Here is a 23,075-nt window from a genome sequence, read left to right as displayed (position 1 = left end):
CTTACGGGAGGGAAGGGTACAGGCTGCCAGAGGCCTACTCTGGCAAAGCTGGCTGTAGGAAGGGAATTAAAGGGAGGTCTTTAAAGTGAAATGGTGGGGTAGTGGGAGGGGGCTGAAGCTGCACCAGAACTATTGTCCTGAGGCACAGAAGAGCTACTTTTTGTTCCCTTCTCAAAGTCCTAAAAAAGGCTCTGTGACTCTCCCCTCTTTCTTCCCAAGGCTTCTCCTAATGAGGAAATGAGGTTTCCTCTCTCTGACCTCACAGAATATTTTGCTGGGAGTGACAATAGTGCTACATAAAGCACAATGAATTGTGCTTTCAAATAAATAAGAAGACTTCAGTTTGAATTCTGACTAGGTCTTTTTACTACAAGATGATGCAGTGGGTAGAACACCCAGGATCTGAGTTCAAAATCAGTCTTAGATGTTTGTGTGTCTTGGGCAAGTCACTTTGCCCTGACTGCCTCACATCCAGGGCCATGTCCAGTCATCCTAATTTATATCTGATTTATATCTGGCCACTGGAGGAGAAAGTACGGTTGATGACTTAGCACAGTACCTCTCACTCAAATACAGTTCGTGTGATTGGTATGGTATCACCTCCCTGACATCATGGTCTTGACTACAAAGGACAAACATCTTGTATTGACCCATCTTTCAGCTTCAGTTTTCTTACCACCCAAAAAAAGGGTTGGTTGGACTAGCTTTCCAAGGCCTTTCCAGCAAGCAGCAAGATCTGTGATCTAATAACACCGTCTGTATGATCGTCTGGGGCAATACTATCCTCCCAGTCCCTCAGGATCACAAGCTGGAAGGTATTCTGGATTTCTATTTCTCAACTGCCATATTCAAACTGCTGTCAAGACCATTCTGCATTTCTTGAATATATGTCATTACTATCATTCTGGTGCAGACCCTCAACACCTTACCCCTGGTTTGGTGGGGCATCTGCCTGCCTCAAGCCCCTTCTCCACTCTACTTCATCCTCCATAGTGACTCTCCGAAAGCCCAGATCCATGTAGAGCCTTGCCCCCCGACTCACATCTCTCACTCCAGTCTGCTTTCCATTTGGCTATCAAAGTCATCTTCCCAGAGAACAAGGCTGACCACATCATTTCTCTAATTAATATATTCCAGTGGCTCCCAATTGCCTGCAGGATCACATATAAAATCTTTCATTTGGCTTTTAAAGACATTCATAACCTGGCCCCTTTTAGCCTTTTCAGTCTTTTCACATCTTGCTCCCCTCCATGTGCTGTACAATCCAGGGACTCTGGCCCCTTAGCCACTCCTGGAACAAGACATTCCATCTGCTGACTCCATGAATTTTAACTGGCTGTCTCCTAGGCCTGTAATTCCCTCTCTCCTCACTTCTCCGCTCAGCTTTCTTCAAGCTTCAGTCAAAATTCCATCATCTGTAAGAAGCCTTTCTTGATCTCCCCTAATGCTCCTGTCTTCCCTCTGTGGCTGTCTCCAATTTATCCTGCATATAGCTCTTTTACACCTCTCTCCTTTACCTTTGATTGTCTCTCCAGTGCTTAATAGAGTCCAGTACTCAGTAGGCACTTAATAAATGCTTGTTGACTTGACAACAGGAGTAGCATCATGAAACTAGGGAAATATGAGAATAGAGTATTAGACCATTTCTTCTAGAATACCTGTGCCTTATACCTCTGTTCCTGAGTCTCTCTCTGCTATAAATTAAGGGATAACCTCAAAAATACTTTCTAGACCTAAGTCCTATAAAGATCAGAACCAGCAGAGAAGTCAGGGGGAGACTGAGACCAAACAGTATTTATGGAGGTTGTTGGATTAAAATTAGAGGCATGGAGAGAAGGAAGGTATAGTGCCTTCCCCCTGGAATGAGGTACAACAGGTAAAAATTACAGAGAAGCAGATTTAGTATCCATGACAAAAAAAAGCATTTCCAATAATGAGTTTAAACAATAAGCATTTATTCAATGAATATTTTATTCAAGGCACTATTAAAGCTAACCAAAAGTGGACCTAGCTTTCTTGAAAACTCATAGGATCACAGACACAAGGCTGAAAGGAGCTTTAGACGTCACTGAGTCCAATCCCTTCATTTTATGAATGAAGAAATTGAGAACCAGAGATGATGATAGGTAGTGCTGGATCAGAATTGGAACTCAGGTCCCATGACTTGAGTTCAGCACTTCTTTTGCCATTCATGGAAGTGCTCAAGCTAAAACTGGGTGAGTGTGTGTGTGTGTGTGTGTGTGTGTGTGTGTGTGTGTGCATTTTTCTGATCCCCTCCCTTCCCCCAGGATAATTCTCCCTACTAACCCCACCACAACAGCATATCCTCTTTTTCAATTTACCTTAGAATAGGGTCCAAAGCTATAACATTGTGGGGCTTTGAGAATCACAATCTAAATCTCTCCAGAGGTAACAAGACAAATGCGAATTGAAAGCCAGGGCAAACAAAGCATTATCTTTAGTTCAGCACAGAATAAGCTCAGGAGGAAGTTAGGATCCCACCCCCACCTTCCAACACCACATATTTATTCTTTCTGGGGGATGAACCACTGGGTGCAGTACAATCTCTCCACTTGGGGTTAGTCTCAGCTGATGTGGGTGGGGAAGCAACAAAGCAGGTCCCACACCCTATTCACTTTGTGTCCATGTCTCAGGGAAGAGTCAGCATCAGGCCCCAAGTCTTATGACCACTAGCATCCCAGGGATGGAAATAATGTGTGATTTTTAGATTCCTGTTTAACAAGAGGCTCTCCAGACTCACCAAGCTCCAATAACTCCTCGCCCCACACCTAACTGAACCATTTTAGACTGCTAAGAATATAATGTTTTAAATCCCTGTCTCTATTTGCTCAACAGGAGAGATCCCAATGGGTACGGTTTCTCAAAGGACCCAGTTCATTTTGCTGGTATTACTTATGGACTTTCCGCCTGTTCCCCATCAAACATACACATACATACACCTGTCCTTGGCCTGGCTCCCTCAATTAAGTCTCTAGCAACAGTCTCCCACTCTGGCTCCTAAGACCCACTGGGGAAAACCGAGAGAATATGCTTCAATCCAGGTATCCCAATTCAATGTCCAGGGCTTTCCTCCTAATGTGAGTTATAATACAACAATCCTTGCTCTCAAGAAGTTTGCTATCTGCCACTTAATTAGCATCAGAGTATCATTGACAAAAAGTCCCTCATCTGTCTGAGCCTTACTTTTTTTCCTTTGCAAAATGGGGGTAATGATGCTTGCATTATTTACTTCATAGGCTGTGATAAGGAAAATGCTTTGTAAGGTTTAAAGATATAACATAAACGGTTCTTTGCATTTTCACTACCCAGCACATAGTCATTTAATAAATATTGATGAATTGAACATGCTAAAACTTTGGGGAACTGAGGGAAGGTGGAGGGAAAGAGGTTAAGAGACAACATATTTAAATTTCTATTTGGAGACCCAGAATTTCAAATTATAACACAATTTCTATCCAGTTAGCAAGCAGACCCCCATCTGATCTGGGAGTGACATTCTATAGGTCTCATTTCTCAACCTTCCTGCCCTCTGAATTCCTTTCTGCCTCCCCTTCATCCTTATCTTTGCCCCCCAAACATTGGTAAATGGCAAAAGAAATTAAAGATGAGTCTTTGTCCCTCAAGCAGTTTTTGGAGAGCTCTGATTAAAGGTGGTAACACTTGAGGCAGAAATGGAATGTGCTGGTTAAAGGGAGCTTGGAAGAGTGGCTGTGGAATTCAGGGAGGCTGTGCATACTCCCTGGGCCCAACCCAACATCAATCAAGAGTCATGGCAATTTCTTTTATTTCTGTAAGGTCGTCTACTTTTCTGAGAGCTTGTACAACCGTATCTTATCCAATTCTCAACATCTCTGTAAGATGATTATCAATCTGTCAAAAAGCTTCAACTAGAAGCAGGGCAATGTGCTCAGCATGATTGATGAGTAAGATAGGGAGCAGAGAAGCTTTGCAGAGACCCAAAGTTACCAACTTCAATTAGTCTCCATTCCAGAAGACTTCTGGTATCACTCTCAGGGGACATACAGTCATATTATACTAGGAAGAATCCTGGACCAGGAAATAGAGAAACTGGCTCTTTTCCTACCACTTCCAAGTCATGGGGCTTCGGTTGTATCACTCAGACCTCCTCTGACCCCAGAACAGTCACCTGCAAAGCTAGGATCCTAGGACTTGCTGTGCTGACTCATGCTTTGAGGACAACAATGAAAGACTGAATGAGAAAATGGTTTAAAATCTGCAGAGATCCCAATGTAAGGATACCTTATTGTTATAAACTCATTGCTTAGGTTAGGTCAAAAGGAGCAGGTAGGTCAAATGGTGAGTTCAGATCTGCCAAATCCCAGCTGGGAAAAATCTCCTTCCATGCTCCCTAAACCCCTTTCCCCTGTCCATATGTCTGCCCTTAACCTGTCTCCACACCACTTTTCAATTACTCAAGGGACCCTTCCTACTCCCTTTAAACACAAGCCCCAACATTGCCTGCTTGGGGAAGAATTGGCTCAGACTCGGAGCAATGAGTGACCACTCAGCAATTTTCCTAAGCAGTTCAGTCCACCAGCACTGCTGACCCCCATCGCCTTCAACACTGGCACAGCTTTTTCCCAGACATGTGCACACACTACAAAGAGAGAAGGGAGGTCTTAGAAGACAGAGACAGAAGCCATTGTTCTTCTTTTTGGCAAAGGTGTGGAGACAGCGCATTTCAGAACTGAGAGTAAACACATTAGGTGACATCACTGCCACAACAGCACCCTTGGCCAACCATTCCTATACTGCCAACCCCAGGTATGGTCCCTTCTCCTCATCAGAACCTGCATGCATAAAACAAAGAGTCTTTCAGAGCTTCCATAAACCTTATATTAAATACTGTAGTAATAGTGGTTTAATCTGAACAGAAAGACAAACACACAACCTGAAAGGAAAGTAAATTCAGCCTCAGGCTATTCTCATAATTGTCTACTGGGCAAACACTTTACTGAGAAAGTGAAGCCTTGGTGCACTTAACCCTTCGATGGTCATAGGAAATCTTTGCCTGTTTTCCATTCTTATTGGCTACTGTTATGTCCCAAATAGGATTTTCCAGATCGCCAGCTTCCCTAAGAGGATCTCTAATCTCAGAGTTGGCCAGAAACCATTCTCCTTCAGCATTCCATCTGCATCAGGTGGAGGTCATTCAGCCTCTGCTGATGGAAAGTTGGAGGGGGGGAATTTCCAACTGTCAGAGACAACCCATTGCCCTTTTGAGTCCCTCTAATTGTTAGAAGTCTTTCCTTCTGTCTAACAAATATCTCCCTCATTGCATTGTCTACCTATTTTTATTTTAATTTAATTTAATTTTTTTTTTAGGTTTTTGCAAGGCAAATGGGGTTAAGTGGCTTGCCCAAGGCCACACGGCTAGGTAATTATTAAGTGTCCGAGACCGGATTTGAACCCAGGTACTCTTGACTCCAGGGCTGGTGCTTTATCCACTGCGCCACCTAGCCGACCCTATTTTATTTTTAATTGTGTAACACATTTTAGCCCAATTTTTGAGATGACAAGAAATATATCTAATGTCTCAATGTGACATCTCTTCAAATATCTGAAGACAACTATTACATTCCTCTTAAAGTTTTTTCTTTTCCAAGTTGAACTTTCTAGTTCCTCCAATCAATCATGGCTAATACTCAGGGATCCCATTTTTAGTTGTCTCTTCCCTTCACCCCCATTCCTCTTTATCGCATTCCCTCTCCACTATATATCCCAGGCGAAAGAATACCAGCAGAGCAACGGAGGCTTGGACACACCACTGCTGTGGAGCACTTACTTATTAAAGAGGTTCAATCCAATTCTGTAATGGCGCTTCCGGATAACATCATTACTGAAGGCTGGTGAGTCCCAGCTGTTGCGAGTCTCCTTGTGGTAGGTCTGCTTGCTCAAAGTTTGCTCCCGCAAGCTGTCCCGGGAGGAGGACTCTGAGCTGCAGTTTATTGTGTCATTAGAATTGGAGGTACTATTGATACTGTCATTGTCACCATCAGAATAGTCCGACTCTGACTTACTCTGTCTATTGGCAGTACCATTGATGGCCAAATGACTATCGATGGGCCGGGGCCGGTGCCGAGGTTCTGGCTCCTCCCGGGGGATGATCTTGGCGGGAATCCCATGGGGCACATGCTTGGGACTCCCTTGCTGGTTGCTAAGGCTTCGGTCATAGGCATTTTGCCTCTTTAGTGAGCCCCGTTCAGAGCGATCACTGAGGTCTACAGAACTATCACTTGGGGGTTCTATGGTGAGCAGAGGCAAATGGTCCATCCGTAGCCTTTGCTCCTGGCGTTCCAGGGAAGGTGTGCTCCGGCAACTAGTGTCTGTGTCCATCTTGTCATCCTTGTGAGTCATTGACCAGTACTCCTGAGAAGAGTTCATGGACCGCAGTCTTAAGTCCGACTCAGTGCTGGATGGTCTGTCCACAGACTGAGAAAGAGGAAGGGGCGGAGAGAGCTCCTCCTCATCAATGTACAGGGTGACATCACTGTAGGAGGCAGTCATCTCATCCAGTTTCCGATGGTCTACACCATGGAGGGCGGGTTTGAGCTCCCTCCCACAGCTCTCCCGCTCCAGGTCTCGGGTCCTAATAGACTCGGTGCTTGGAACCTCATCAGCATGCAGACTACGGCAATTCAAGGCATCATCAATTGACTCGGCAAGGGACTTGACCTGCCTGGAAAAGGCATCTTCCAGCTCCGTGATGGCATCAGCAAAGTCACTGGAGGCAGCTGAAGATTTCATTGTTGCTGGTTCCGCAATGTCACCACACTCAGATTGGACCAGAGACCCAAGTTTGGTGCCATCATTTGTCACTGAGACCTGCTTCCCTTCAAAGTAGGAGCTATGGACTTTCTCTGGTCCTTCAAAAGAAAACTGCATTCTCATATTGGACAGCACAATACGTCGTGACATACGATTTTCTGACATAGAACTCCGGAGTCGCTCAAAGTTCTTGTTCATTTGGTACTGGCGAAATGCAGTCTGTATGGTTCGGGCTGCATGGCGGGTTATGAGACGGCCCCCATATTTCCGTTCTAGCATTTCCACCTAGATGGGAAAAGGAAAAAGGAAAAGTTAATAATGAGACTAATCTGGGCATCTATGTAGCATTTTACATGTTTCAAAGAACTAGGAACATTCATTGCAATTGATTCTCAAAATACTAAGATGCAAAAAAAAAGGTAGAGATGAAAAAACTGAGGCAAGACACTGAGAATTGATTAGTTTTTTTTGTATTTATAACATAGTTGTCTGAAAGATGGTAAATAACCTGGCTATAAGGCAACTTGCAAGATGTTTGCTGTGTTTATAAGACATTGAAATGCTTGATGTCCCCTCTGGAAGTCAGCCTTCTTGACTTCCTTCTTCCTTTCCTCCTTCCTCCTTCCTCCTTCCTCCTTCCCTTCTTTTTAAGATGTAGACACTTAATTCAACAAGTATTTATTAATACTATGTAAGGCTCTGTGATGGGTGTTAATGACATAAAGATAAAACGAAACCATTTCCTACCCTCAAGGAACTTATATTCTATAATTAACTTTCTGTAACTTTCAGATTAGCATTTTTAAGTTTGTCAGTAATCTTTCTGGAAAGATTTGAAAATTGTCATACATGACTAAAAGGGATGGATTACATGATCTCTTATGGTCCTCCTAGCCTAAGAATTCCCTGTTATGAGCCACAGATCTAAAATTTCATGATAAGCATAAATTCACCCACCAAAAAAACTCAATATACACACTCTCTGTATGTACTCTATTTAAAAAAAATAACAAAAAAACCAACCAAAAAAATACAGCACATTCTATCAGTCAGAGCTTGCTCCTCGGATATTAAAGAAGAACCAAGAAAAAGAATGAATTCTTCCCCCCTCCCCCCAATCTGATTGCTCATTTTGGCCTTACCAGTCAAGAAAGATATAGCTGGAAAAGATAGTGTGGGTGATTGTGGCTGGGCTGGCTCTGTGGAGAGGAACTTATGTACTCAGAAATAAAGCATAGTTTCCTTAGTAGAAGGAAGAGTTGTATTCCAGTTTGTTTTTTTAGCATGGAATCCTGACATGGGCTGATGTGATAACTAATAGATACCTATGGGATCCAATATCACATGCCTAAAGTCACAGGGGCAACAGAAAAATAATTGAGGGAAAAGCTATAAGTCTAACTGCAAGAATTTGGTTCACCAGGATTTCTTTCCTACATGGTGGCCCCCTCTCTTTTCCTCTCTCAGCTCCCAAACCAATCAAAAACTAGTTTTCCCTTTGGTTTATGAAAATCTAAAGCCCTAGAACTGCCAGGATAGCAAATAGACTCCATGACCCTGGGCCTTGATAGGCAAGCATTTCAAATAGAGAATAAATATTACTTTCTTCCACTCAGATTCCTCATCTCCCTCCCCCTGCCGCCTTGAACACTTAGAAAAAGTTCTATAGACTTCTGGGAGCCAAGTTGGCAGAGTAAGCAGTAAATTGCCATAACTTTCTCTCATATTCACCTCCAAACAATCTGAAAATAACACCCCAAAACAAATCCTGGAACAGCACAACCAGCAAAAAGATGGGGTAAAAAAAAATCTTTTAGTCTAAGACTTGGAAGATTAGCACAAAAGGTCTGTCTTACTGGGGTAAAAAGGGAGCACAGTCCAGAACAGGAGCAAGCCAGAAGCAAGGTCCACCTCAGCAAAACAATTGGAGACTCAGAGCCCCAATGTAATACCAGGACCCCTCCAGGTGCCTCAACACAGCTCATGGGCTCTAGCTCCAAGACCACCATGTGTGCCATATGTAGCCTGGAAATAGAGAAATGCTCCCACTGGCCTCAGCATATGTCAGACACCAGCACTAAGACCCTGGCTCAGCACCGGATGATCTGCCAGACCCCTATGGCCTCCAGCAGCAGCAGCCACTCCAAACTCCACCCTCTGAGTGAAGTATCTTTCAGGGTCCCTGGTGGGCCTCAAGGTAACACCAATGCAGTAGTAGGGAAACAGCCAAGGCCTGTAGTCCCTGGCACAAGAAGTGTCCCTTTCATCCTGGGAGCAAAACTCAAATTTAAAGGAAAATAAAAAGGCCAAAAAAGATGAACAAAAACAAAAATAAAAAAAGAATCTGACCATAGAAAGCTATTATGGTGACATGGAAGATCAAGACACAAACCGAGAAGGAGACAACAATGTCAGAACACCTATGGGCAAAGTCCCAAAGAAAATCAGGAATTGGTCTTAAACCCAGAAAGAACTGATGGAAAAGCTCAAAAAAAAAAAAGGTTAAAAATCATATATGAGAGGTAAAAGAAAAATGGGGGGAAGAAGTGAAAGTGAGGCAAGAGAATTATTAAAAAGAAGAATCAACAGCTTTGAAAAATAAAACAACTGCTTGAAAAGTAAAATTGGCCCAAGGGAAAAGGAAGTAAAAAAGCAACTTCCTAAAAGTTAGAATTGGGCAAATAGAAGCTAATGACTCTAAGAGACATAAGAGTCAATCAAACAAATTCAAAAGAATGAAAAAATAGAAGAAAATGTAAAAATACCTCATTGGAAAAATAATTGACCTGAAAAATAGATCCAGGAGAGTCACTGTCAGAATCACTGGAATACCTGAAAGTCATAATCAAAAGGAGAGCCTGGATAACATCTTTCAAGAAATTATCAAGGAAAACTGGTCTAATATCTTAGAAATGGAGGGGGAAATAGGCACTGAAAGAATCTGCTAATTACCTCAAGAAAGAAATCCCAAAATAAAAACCTCAACGAATATTATAGCTAAATTTCAGAACTAACAGGTCAAAGAAAAAATACTGCAAGTGGCCAGAAAGAAACAATTCAAATATCAGAGAGCCACAATCAAGATTACACAGGACTTAGCAGCTTCATCATTAAAGGATTGGAGGTCATGGAACATGATATTCCAGAAGGCAAAAGAGCTAGGACTAAAACCAAGAATCACTTACCCAAATGAAACCTAATACTTCAAAAGAAAAAAAAAATTATTCAAGGAAATAGAATGATTTCAAGCTTTCATAAGGAGACCAGAAATGAATAAAAAAATTTATCTCCAATATAAAGATCCAAGAGAGATCTAAAAGAGGAAAACAGATGTTTAAGGGTTTATATAATAACGGGCAGGAACTGATTTCTCTAATATCAGCTAGTTAGGAAAGTTCTTTCCTTCTGAGGTGCTTGGACAACCATCAACAGACCAGGAGACTGAAAGAAAATGAGACAATTACTGGCTTTTGCTTTTTTGGGGATTTATGTAGAAGATGGGAGAATTTCTCTTATCCAAGACCTCTGCAATCCATGGATGCCCTAGTAAGGCTGACAGCATGCCTTTATCTAGAAATACCCACAGGTTGTACTTATAAAAACTGTCACCGATTAGACTCAGTGGCCACATTTCCCTGCCCTGGGCTTTATATTCAGAAAGTGAAATCTTTTCCACATTTGGAAATTAATTCTTAACATATCCCTTTCAGACTCCATTATGTGGATGGGGTCAGGTTAGAGACACTAGAAATAGTGACACATTCACTAGCCCTGAGACTCATGCTTTATATGGCTGTATCAACAGCATAACTAACAATTAAACTTGTTAGCTCGGCATTCAAGGCCCTTCTACCATTCTAATTTATACAATCTTTGGTCTGGCCTATTCTATACTTTCCCTGCCTGTATCCTTCTGCCTGGAATATTCTTTTCCTCTTTTCAATCCCTTGGTATCTATGAGATTCCTACCTATACTTGAGAACCAGTTCAGGGGTGCTGCCTCCAAATTCCTTCTCCTGTTATTCCTATAGTTGAAAACAATCTTCTTAGGACTTAGTTTATATTTCTATTTAACCATCTGCCTTATGTTATTGTTCTTAGTCTGTATACCTGTTACAGTAAGTCTTATACAGTAAGTTATATGGTATGTCTTTGAGGGAGATGACTTTTTTTAACTCATCTTTATGTAGCCTCTAATATATCTGCAAAGAGCTCAATATAGATTCTGAATTCAAGGAATAGCAGGGGAAGGAAAGGGCTGATCTTCTCAGTTAGTCTAATAACTATAATAAAGTGAGTATCAGGGACTAAAGAGCCAGAAGAATTGAGTTCATGGGAAGAGAAGAAAGGGTGGGGAGAAGAGAGAGAATTCTATTAAATGGTTCTCTCATAAACAGATACCAGGGAACAAGACCATAAAATATAGATGTTTCAGTGCAAAAAGCCTCAGACACACATCCTGCTGATTGAGCTAAGAGGGTCAGAGGTATTGTCCGAGTGAGTACAAAGGGCGGTCACAGAAACGTATAATTTTTTTTTTTTAAAGTAAAAATGAAGATTTCGTCCATGAGGCTACTCCACAGTAGAAGGAGGGGGCTAATGAGGAAGAAGGCTAGTAAAGAGTTAGATACTTGCCAAGGCTGGCATAAAGAAAAGAGTATATAGAAAAAAATTATGAAAATCAAATGACTTTTTCATAGAACAGCTTTGGCCTAAGAGTCAGCCAGGGTGGTTCTGTTTTCTCTCTCACCCTGAGGTTATTGAACAACATCCAAAGAGATGACTTCACTTCCACATTTATAAGCAGAAAGTTTCTATTTTTTGGATTGTGAACAAAACTCTCTAAAAAACCCACACAGCCCCTAAGGCAGTGCTTTCTAAAGCTTGCTCTCTCTCTCTCTCTCTCTCTCTCTCTCTCTCTCTCTCTCCTTTCTTTCCTTCTTTTTCTTTCTTCCTTCTTCTTTCTTCTTTCTTCCTCCTTTTTCTTTCCTCTCTCTCTCTCTCCCCCTTCCTTCTTACCTCAGAGGTAAGACAGAGGCCTGGCATTCCTTCTTTCCCCAGTCCTAATACAAGAAGCTCACACCCAATGCAACAAATCCTAATGTTTATTTCAGGTTCTATTTTTATGCATCTCTTTTCCCTTGGTAAATAGAGATGGCAATCTCTTTCTCTAATGGTCCTTCCTAGGACATGACTTCATTCCTCCCTCAGATCTGTTCTTCACTCTCTGAACTTCTCCCTAGTCCAGAAGACTTCCTGGAAGATGCCCACTGACTCCTCCTTTGATTGGAGAGTTTCTCCCCAGAATTTTCATGTGAGGGACTGTCCAGGTCAGCTATGCTCACTGCCTTCTCCTTGACTCCCACCTCCATTTAATGAGTTGTCTTCCCATTTGAATGTAAGCTCCTTGAGGGTAGAGATTGTCTTTTTGTTTGTATTTGTATTCCCAGAGCTTACTAAGGGGTCTAAAACATAGTTCGTCCTTATCTATCTATGCCTATCTATTTAGGAATCTCATCCAACAAATGTAGCCTATTCCAAGAGGACAGGGGTTAGGTATTTTATGGTTTTGTGACTTCCTTAGTTTGGCAATGACAAGATTTATTCAAGATCTGCTTTTAATAGCAATTCAACTTTTAAAAGCAACTCAAACCTTGTCTCCTCTTAAATCAAACCCAAATCTAATCAGCAGGGCCCTGTAATAGTTCCCCAAGCAGAACACCACCCTCCCCTACAATACAGGCTTTCCCTTTAGTGGTGTCAACATGATCAATTCTGAATTATTCAGGGGCAGAATGACCCTGTGGTTCATTCATGATTTTTTCTCCCTCTCCTTACTGATTCATCACTGTATATCTTCAACAGAGACAGCAATGGAATTGTAAAGTCATGTAAGAAAATGCAAGCTTAGGGAGGAAACAGCTTGTGATCACAGGGGTTGATCCATATCAGGAAGCCAGTGGAGAAAATCATTTCTAATGTCTGAACATATAGAAAAGTCTTAGTCCCTCCTGAACTTAACATTTTACTTTTAAAAGGAGGAGTGATTAAAAAAACTGCCTTTTTTTCAGCCATATTCAGCCTCTGAAACCAGAATCCATGACTCCCAAATCCTATTCCAATGTTCTTTCCATATTAATTATTTTTTTAGGTTTTTTTTTTTTGGCAAGGCAATGGGGTTAAGTGATTTGCCCAAGGTCACACAGCTAGGTAATTAATAAGTATCTGAGGTCGGATTTCGAACTCAGGTCCTTCTGATTCCAGGACCAGTGCTCTATCCACTGCACCACCTAGCTGCCCCTCCACATTACTTATTATCTATGTTGCCATAAGTCATTCATTTAATTTATCTAGACCCATTTATTAGCAAATTGTGGGGATTACAGTAGTTGTGCAGCTCAGCTTTCACTCTATTGATGATACCACTATTAATAACACCTTGGGTCTATCCTATATGCCCCTGAAGGTCAAGGACCACTGTTCTTATTCAACTTTTTTAGTAAACTCAATGTGTAGTGGTAGAATTTTGCAGAAAGCAAATATTCAGTCAATATTTATTGAAAGAATTGAAACCAAGCCCCTCTCCTCATCTTGGGGAAGAGAACCAGGGTTCTGTCTATCAGCAGCTTGGGTAGAAACTCACACAGAGTCAAGGCTTTGGACCTTGCACTATTCATGAAATCCTTCTCCAAAAGGAGATGACAAAAGGAAACCAAGAACTGGTAGAAAATGGGCTGTTGATGAGCATGTCAATGTGTCCTATTACAATATGATACAAATTATTCTGTCTGGGAGAAGAATGTGAAAAAAGTTGGTCTTGTAGTTTGTGTTAATAAAAACTGATAAACCATCAAGTATAATTGAAAAAGGACCTGTGAAAATCAGAGAAATCAAAAACCTAGCTGGATTATAACAAGGTTGTTGACTCCCTTTCTAGAGGGGTAAATAGTGGACTCAGGGGCCAGTACATGTCTAGGTACATGAAAAAAGCTCTGGACAGAAAGGTTCAAGTTACGACTCCAGCATTTATTATATGACCACAGGTGAGTCAATAATCTCTCTGAACCTTTGTTTCCTCATCTATTTTTTTGCAAGGAAAGTGATTTGTAATCTTGAAAGTGATGTAGAAATGTGTTTTTTTTATTTAAACCTTTTTGAAGTTATTTATATTTTCTAATGGGTCACTCCTCCTTGATTCCATAGCCATATTCCCGACTCTGTAACACAAGGCATACTTTTATTAGTTTAAAGATTTCTCTGTTAACCTTCAAGGGTGTTTCACAGGTTATCGTTGCCAAATAATTCATCATAAAGTGGTTAGCCTACTAGTGGCAAGTCTCTCTTTCCTTAAGTTGGATCTCAGACAACAGACACAGCCTAATGTAGGGACCAAATGTTCAAAATTTTTCCAACCTGGAAAGAACTCCCTAAAGTTTATGTTCTGCTAGCTTCCAAAAAATTAGTCAAGATCATCTCTATTTCAAGATGCATCTCCAACCAAAGGAAGCATTTGACTTAGCCAAGGTCTAGAGTTGCCTGGGAGTTTTCTCCCAGCAACTGGTAGGGTAACAAGTGATAAAGTTACAAATTATTAGGTAACAAATAATAATAGGACCAGATATCAGAATAATACTTTAAAATTTTACATATAACCTTAATTTGGTTCTGAGAAGCAGAGAGGACAGAAATTATTTTTCCTTTTTGAATCTCAGGGAAGTTTCCAGGACTCTTGACCCATAACCTGATGTTCCTTCTGCTCTATTACTTCTGTATTTTTCTATGGCAAGTTAACTACTCTGGGATCATTTCCTTATTTGTAAAATATTGGAATGAGAGCAGATCCTATACATGACCCTTTTTTTTCTCTCTAAATCTAATTATGATCTATGTTTATCCTTTCATGATGTCCTAGGCTTTGAACAAAACTCTTCACAAACTGAAAATTTTCATTTTTAAAAAATAATCATGCACTGTGGCAGCCCCACATCAAACCCTGGATCATTTGGGGTGATGTCCTTTCCATCACCTTTCCATCATCTCTTTATATTTGGCCTGAGGGGTACCATTTAGATTAGACCTCAATATACAGACATCCCAGATATAGACACCCTAGGGAGGATAATGTGTTTGTGTTTCATTTCTAATCTTCTTCCTAACAGTGACCAACATAGCACTGACCTTTTCTGGACAAAATTTCACATTGGGCCAAAGTCTTGGAGGAACTGCAGGGATCAGCAGCAAGGAACATAAAAAGCTCCTGGGCAATTTTAACTCTTACTTCAGCTAAGCTCTTCTTTTTGTGGGAGAAATCCCCCATCCAAGGGGTAGGAAAATAATATAATGACAAAGAAGTCTGGACACAGAAGGAAGTTGGACTCTGTTTTGGTGACCAATCCATAAAAACCCATCATGAGTCATTCCCTGTATCACAGAACAAATGGTCCAGACGTCTCTTGGTCAAGTTTGGTTTTTAACTCTTAAAAGTATGCCTTGGTGTTGTTTTAAAGAAAACATAAAGGGGTGGCTAGGTGGCACAGTGGATAGAGCATCGGCCCTGGAGTCAGGAGTACCTGAGTTCAAATCCGACCTCAGACACTTAAGAATTACCTAGCTGTGTGGCCTTGGGCAAGCCACTTAACCCCCATTGCCTTGCAAAAAAAACAAACAAAAAAGACCACAAAAAACCCACAAAAAAACTAAAAAAAAAAAGAAAGAAAGAAAGAAAGAAAGAAAGAAAACATAAGATGTGTGCTTGGTATGGTGATCATACAATTTGAGTATTTAGTACATTTTAAGGCAGATGTTGCTTTAGGATGAACTGCAAAATAAATGTAAGATTTCTTCCCAGCTCTCCAACTCCTTTTCAGGTGTCAAGGTCCATAGGTGTGGGCCACTACATGAAAATACACTTTTTTAATGTATTTATTGATTTTTACTGAATTTTTCCTCCATTTCTTAATCTCTTTCTTTCTTTTAAAACAAGTCTTTGTTATAAGGAATGGCTATTGGAAAAGGGGAAGAGGAAACGTATAGGGGGAAATCTAAGAGAGGTAGATACCAATAAAATACATATTTTTTAATGTTAAAAAACAGCACCACACAATAAATTCCAGTGGCTCCTCTCACTTTCAGGATCAAATACAAGATGGTCTGTTTGGCATTGGGTGACCTTCATCACCTGCTCTGACCCCTACCTTTCCAGTCTTTTTACACTCATCCCTGCCCTCCTCACCAAACACACATTTGCATCTAGTGACACTGCTCTCTTTGAATTCCATCTAACTCCTGGCAGCCTCCCTGGCGGGCCCTCCCTCCCTTTGCCTAGAATGCTCTCTCTCTCCCTATCCCCGCCTCCTGACCTCTCTGACTTTCTTCAATTTATTCTGTCCAGAGCTTGTTTGGACAGGGATGTTTGCAACAGACTGGGAGCTCAGCAAGGACAGGACTGCCTTTTATATTTCTTTGTATTCTCAAGGATTAGCCCAGCATCTTGTTCTTAAGGAGGGACTTAAGAATTATTTATTGAATGACCCACTAGAGCTGCTACTATAAAATTACTTTACATTCCATTTTTATGTATTTGTATAGATATAATTTGTCTCCCCCTGCTCACTTAAGCTCATTTAAGGCAAGAAAAATGTAGGAGAAAAAAGAGCAAAGGTTACAGATAACTTTTCAAAGTCACTACTAATAATATTCCCCATGAAGGTGACCCACCTTTACCTAGAAGGTACAGTGAATGACCTGGAGTCAGGAAGACCCAAGTTTGAATCTGGTCTCAGACACCTACTCCCTCAAAGGCAAATAGATTAAGACTCTCTTTGTGGGATCTCAAAAAACTCCAAGCTCCATTAATGTGGTTTCTCAAAACCACCCTATTCCTGTTGTCTTATGTTAATGCAAGGAAGCATATTATCCTCTATTTTTAATTGTTTCTGGTTAACATTTACTCTCATTAATACACATACATCATATCATTTGGCCCCCATGCCCCACTGTGTGGAGCTCAGGCTCCACTCTCAGAGAAATGAGCTGATTTGTTGAAGGTCACCTTGCTAGTTATGTTGGAGCTAGCCCCAGAACAGAGGTCTCCCTTTGACTTCCAGACTGGCTCTTTCCACCGTGTATCACTGCTGTGTCTCTATCTGTGTTTATCCCCAGGTGAGGAAGGGAGGGGCCATCATTTGGGAATTTTGCAGCCAAGGTGCAGGAAGCAGACAGTCAAAATAACCAACTCCCCTTGCCCAGCTCTCTGCTGAATCAGCTCCCCTTCTATCCTATCCACATGGGCTGCTTTTCACATTTTCACTGACTGTTCCCCATGCCTGGAATCTTCTTTTGTTACCTGTGTCTCCTCATTTCCTTCAAGTCTCAGCTAAAATCATATCTTCTAAATGGAGTCTTTCCTGGTCCCCTTTAATACGAATGACTTCCTCTAATATTTTCTCTGGTTTATCTTGTATCCATTGGAATTTATCAATGAGTCAGGGGAAGGAGAAAGCTCTGTGCCTTCTCAATTCAAATGAACAAAAATTTAGTGTCCACTGTGCAGAAGCTGCTGCGTTGGGTGCTAGTAATGCAGTGACAAAAATGAAACAAATTCTGACCTCGAAAAACTTATCTTCTATTGGGGATACATAACACACACGCAGAAAGAAGTACAGATGGAGATTTTCAGTGAGTTCTTTCTCATCACCATCAGATCCACCTTTACCTGGGAGGTGCAGCAGATAGAGAACTGAATTCTAATGCAATCTCAGACATCTACTAGACATGTGACCCTCTATCTATCTCAGTTTCCTCAACTGAAAAATAGGGATAATACTACCACCTGTCTCACAGTATGGTTGTGAGATCAATAAGATAAGACTTATAAAGCACTAAGTCAGTGGCACATAAATTCTTGTTCCCTTCCTAACCTCATTAAGCCCCTTCAACCCCAGCTGGCATCCTCCTTTTCCCAAAGCTACCTTGAAGGAGTAGCCTCTGCCTCTCTCTCCAGGGACAGCCCCAGGGCTTTGAACCCATCAGAAAACAAGAATCACTCCAGGGTCTCTGATTACAAGCTCATGATGCAGAGGGGAGTCAAAGCTCTCTGGGGCTAGCCTTCCCTGAGGAAAAAGAAAGGTGCCTTTAACACTGAGGCATTCAAGGAGGCTGATTTCCCAACAGAGAACAAAGTTGTAAATGAAATAAGATATATTAAGCAGCTTCGTCTCCCTGGGCTGTGAATAGTTGTTTTTTTTTTTTTTTAAAGCTTGTGCTATTTTTGCTATAAATTGACCTACCTTGATACTAGTACCATCAAGCACATCACTTTTTCTTTTTTCTGTTCCCTCTCACATCTGAGCCAGACCCAGACCCTTTTCACAAACCTGCACTAAGACAGTTCACCATCCCCTCACACCTGCCCCTCTGGGTCCAACCACATCCCTCAGTCTGACTCCTACAAGGAAGAGTCTTTCTAGTTAACCCATCAGGTTAGGCTATTTACTGGTCCCTGCCTCAATTCCCCCCCCCCCCAGCTGTACCTTCTTCTTTTACTTGAAAAAACTTTTATGGAATAAATATCAGGATTCAAGTTCTAATAAGAAGCAGGAACATTGTATCTGGAATGATGCTTTAGGACACATTAGACATTTCATGTTTGTTGACTGGCAGTATGTATGCATGTATACAATTCTCTTACACTTGAGCTCTATGTATAGCTATCTATATGTACATCTTTGAATTCCATCTAACACCTGGCAGTCTCCCTGGTTGCCCTTCTTCCCTTTGCTTCCCTTCCACCACATTCTCTAGGAACCTACATTTTAGCTATATGTGTATGTCCACACTTATCACACATAAATGCCATATTCTTCATGAAACTACATTTTAGTTATACATGTATATTGTATATAAACACACACACATAATACTGACACAAACCTGCCTTTTAGCTTATATTTGAGTAGGGCAAGGGAACCAAAAAATCAAAGGCCTGAACAATCTCCCTCTTTGCCTTCTACTCTGCCAACCCTGGTCCCAGGGAGGCTCTGGCAAACAGAAGGCTGGCTCCTCCTCACCAGACCCTGAGTTCTCAGAGTAGTCACATTTTGATTTCTTTTGTTCTCTCCACAGAATAAGATAACCCAGAGTCCAAGTACCTGCTTGTCCTGTAGGTCTGAGGAGAGTTCATAGCTTTCGGAAAGAGATCTCGACCGCTTGATGGCCTCCTCTTCTGCCTGCTTCCGGAGAATGGAGGTGGAATGCTGGAGCTTGGGCCTCCGGGAGCGTGGTGGCTGCCCAGGGGAGACCGAGTACAGCCCGTATGCAGAGTGGTCGTAGTGGTCAGGGCTCAGAGTGGAGCTGTGTGTTATTGGACCTTGATGGTAGTTTGAAGGGCTGTCCAAAGAGGTGCCGGATTCACTCCCTGGGGCTTCTCCCTCAACGCTGGAAGAGAAGAAAAGACATTTCCAGTGAATGAGAAGCAGATCCTGAGACCTTAGTTCTCTTCACCTGCCACCTGGCCCAAGGTAATACAAGGAATGGGTAAGAGCTGATAATCATCTCATTCTACCTCACCCTTTCCAAGAAAGCCAGAAACCAGTACTTTGCCTTTGTTTTGTTCATAGTCAGTCCTAAAGGAAATGAATAAACTTTTTTTCTCCAACTGTTCTGAGCACTAAACATGATGGCGCCCTGTGAATGAATAAATGGGCACCGATGTCCTTCACTTAGCCCAAGACCATGAATTTAAGAACTTTTTTCCCTTACAGTGAGCTCCACTGTGGATTTCTTTTTAGCCTGAGTAAAAGAAGAAAGTGAGATTTCCTTTATTGGGTTCACATAACAACTTTTAGTAGCACCTTCAGTAAGCTCTTGTGTTGCCTCCTTTCTTCCCCAAACATCTCAAAATCTCCCTGCTTTAGGCTTTCCTCTTGTTCAAAGGGTAATTTTTAAGACCATGTGGGAAAGTATTGTAAAAAATGATTCTGTGATCAAAACATCTATGTACCTTGCCAACTGTGAGCCATGATTGCTGGGCCACCATTCCCAAGGCTTACAGTGGTGGAGATGACACTCTATTGTGTTTGAATCAGTTATTCTTGTTACTAGACCTTCAATTCCAATGCAAACTTAGGGTACTGGGGGTGGGGAAGGGTAGACCAGAAGATACAAGTCAGATTAGAGGAAATACTATTCTCACCATGTTTCCACTTGTAGCTAACACAGGAGGCAGGCAGGAAATGGTCTGCCCTTTGAGTCACACTTGGCCAGGAATAAGAAAACTCAGCAGCAAATCTCAGAAGACACACATAAATACACACACACACACACACACACACACACACACACACACACACACACACACAGACACAGACCACACTGATACTCATTTCTATGGCATATTTTAAAAATAGTCACAAGTCTTCCGCTCCCATCAACCCTCCTAGGAAAAGCATTATGGCCCCTTGTCACTAATTTTGATTCATCCCTCCTCTTATAAGTGCTCAGATTCTTTTGTTGACAAAGGTCCTTCCTTCTCCTGATATGACAGGATAAATAGAACTCTTTCAGTTATTCCTTCCTCCATTGAAGCTCCTGATTAAAGCCACCAAAAGAATATTTCCATTCCATGACATGACCATGTATGTTGAAAGCAAGAATAAGAATGATTCAATATTCTTCCTTAAAGGAGGATCATTATTGTACTTGTGTGTCTGTCTGGGTAGGGTAAAGGAGCAGAGATGTAGAAAAAGAAGGGAAATTAGAGGTCATCTAATACATTTCCCTCAATTTCACAGGTAATGAAACCAATGCTTTCAGAGGTGAATTGACTTGTTCAAAGGCAACAAACTCTCCGAATTCTCTATATTTTTCAGTAAATCGTATAAAGCTAATTCATTTTTTTTTTCTGTTCTCAATTGTCCCTATCCATTCTGAAGAAGGTCTCCCAGGCTGGAAACATTTCCATGCGTGGCCAAATGGGGTTTTCCAAGTAGGAGACTGACAGGAAAGAGAACCAGTTCCTCAACAGATTCAGCTGGGTCTACACTTAAAAGGACTCTAAAATAGCTTCGGTATCCTGCATTTGCAAGACAGAGAGATACCAAGAAACAACATCTGTCCCACTTCTTTGAAAGTTTTGTTAAGAAAGATACCCAACCATGTGGGATAAAGTATAAAATTGCTTTTCCTGCCTTCTACAAATAGACCTGCTGCCCTTTTTTTTTAATGACTTATTTTCTCCTTCCCATTGATTTCACTAGGACATGGTACTCATCTCCTGACCAAGAGGTGATTGACTAAGAGTTTAGATTGAGATATATTTTTTTGGTCCCCGTCAATGCCGGAATTTTTCTTGACTATGCTTATTTTATGAGCTTTGTTTTTCTTTCTTTTTTTGTGGAAAGGTAGGAAGAGAAAATAATTTTTTACTGACTGAAAAAATTTTAATTTAATTTTTATAAAAAAATTCCATATATACCCTAACATTCATTGTAGTACCTTTTGTGGTGGCAAAGAACTAGAAACAAAGAAAATGCTAAACAAATTATGTTAAAATATTACTGTACTATAAGAAATATAGAAAGCAGGACTATGGGAAGATTTCTATGAACTGATACAAAGCAAAAGGAGCAGAATTAATTCTATAAACAATAACAGAAACAGAAAAAAAATTAAAAATAAAATATTCTTTTATACTGACAAGAGATAGAGACAAGATGGGAAAATATACCTTCCTCTTTACCTTGCAGAAGTAATAGAACACTATATAGACTTCCAGACTTGGTTCATGTTTTGGTTAATTTTGCTGAACTGTTTTTTCCCCCTATTTTCCTCTTTGTTATAAGGAATGATGCTCTCAATGGGGAGGAGGGATTATTGAGAAATTAAGATGATGTTAAAAATATATCATTAATTTTTTTAAAAAGAGAAAATGCTACATCTTCCTGCTCTCAATCTATACCATTATTGCCAGATTCCTCTTGGCTTCTGACATCATGCACCTGACCTCTGAAAGAGTAGAGAAGTAATTATGGTTACTGATTCTTCCTCCTCCACAGTAGAAAAAGAAAAAAATATTAGCAATCTGAATGTTAAAGTTTGTTGACCTTCCCCAATCTAACATCCCAGTCACTGATTAGGAAAGCACATGGCTTCTGAGATTCATACACATGCTGTTCCAGGTTTCCAAACCATATTCTTTCTATTCATCATAACAATGGATAAGTAAATAATAAAATGGAGAATTTTTTTTTCAGGGATTAATACAATTTTTGGAGGAAAAGCTACCTTTTCTGAGCTACTAAAAATGAACTATATATAAGTATTAAAAATGCCTGTAGAATCAGATGCAACCCATAAATTTCTCCACTATCACTAAGATAAAGTTATAAAAAATGCCTTTTCTCACTGTTCCACAAACACCCCTTGACTACACCTTTTTTAATGACTCCTTTTCTTCATTCCACTTATTTCATAAGGAATAACAATCCCATAATACGTTGTACTAGTTAAGCCACAAAGAATCACAATAGTAAAAATGTATAATAGTAAAAATTGGAAGATCCTCTAGGATCTTTCAAGAGCAAACTCTCTTGGTCTATAGAAAAGTGAGATCAACATTTGGAACACTAACTAACCAGAGTATGTCTGAACGTAGCCCCACAGTAGAATGTTGAAATGTCTGGAATGGACCTTACCTGAAGAGCAACTGAAAGAACTAAAGGTGTCTAGCCTGGAAAGGAAAAGATTAAAAGTTGCGTAGGTGTGTGTGTGTGTGTGTGTGTGTGTGTGTATGTATGTATGTATATACACACACACAACCATAATAACAAGATTGTCTTCCAATATGTGGAAGAATAAGTAGACATCATTGATTGCTCCAGAGTGTAAAATCTATCCACTAACTCCAGTCAGTCTCTTCTCAGAATATTCACTACAATCTCTGACTCACTTCAAAAATAAACTCCCAAGTCCCCACCCCTTTGCTTTCAAATTGTTTCCAAATAGAGATTTTTTTTCAGTAGTTAATGTGGGAGAATGTTGGGGTGGGGCTTGGTTTGGGGGGAAGGGAGAAGTGGATGTCTCAAAACCCTGTGACTATGGATATTCAGGAAAGCAAGAAATATGTATCATATTTTCTATGACCTTCAGGGCCCTGGGGAAACAATAGGAAAGAGGAATCTATAGAAGTTGTAAGGGGTCTGTTTGGCCTTTTAGATAAAACAGCAAGAAAGTGGCTGCTGACTCTTGTGAGTTGTGCCTCTTGACTG

General features: G+C 40.8%; 1 protein-coding gene across 9 annotated transcripts in view; it reads right to left on the bottom strand.

The window, feature by feature from the left end:
• Positions 1-23,075, bottom strand: part of IQSEC1 (IQ motif and Sec7 domain ArfGEF 1) — a 306,257-nt gene that overhangs the window by 55,155 nt on the left and 228,027 nt on the right. For all 9 annotated transcript variants that reach the window (XM_074198377.1, XM_074198380.1, XM_074198381.1 and 6 more), the window contains 2 exons: positions 18,960-19,245; positions 5,828-7,095 (listed from right to left, as the gene is read on the bottom strand). In XM_074198377.1, the coding sequence (XP_074054478.1) occupies positions 5,828-7,095; positions 18,960-19,245 (1,554 nt within the window). Of the gene's footprint in view, positions 1-5,827; positions 7,096-18,959; positions 19,246-23,075 lie in introns of those variants that run through there.

The sequence above is a fragment of the Macrotis lagotis genome, chromosome 8 (assembly GCF_037893015.1).
Source record: "Macrotis lagotis isolate mMagLag1 chromosome 8, bilby.v1.9.chrom.fasta, whole genome shotgun sequence".
NCBI classification, from domain to species: Eukaryota; Metazoa; Chordata; class Mammalia; order Peramelemorphia; family Peramelidae; genus Macrotis; species Macrotis lagotis.
This window is presented reverse-complemented; position numbering and strand designations above follow the sequence as displayed.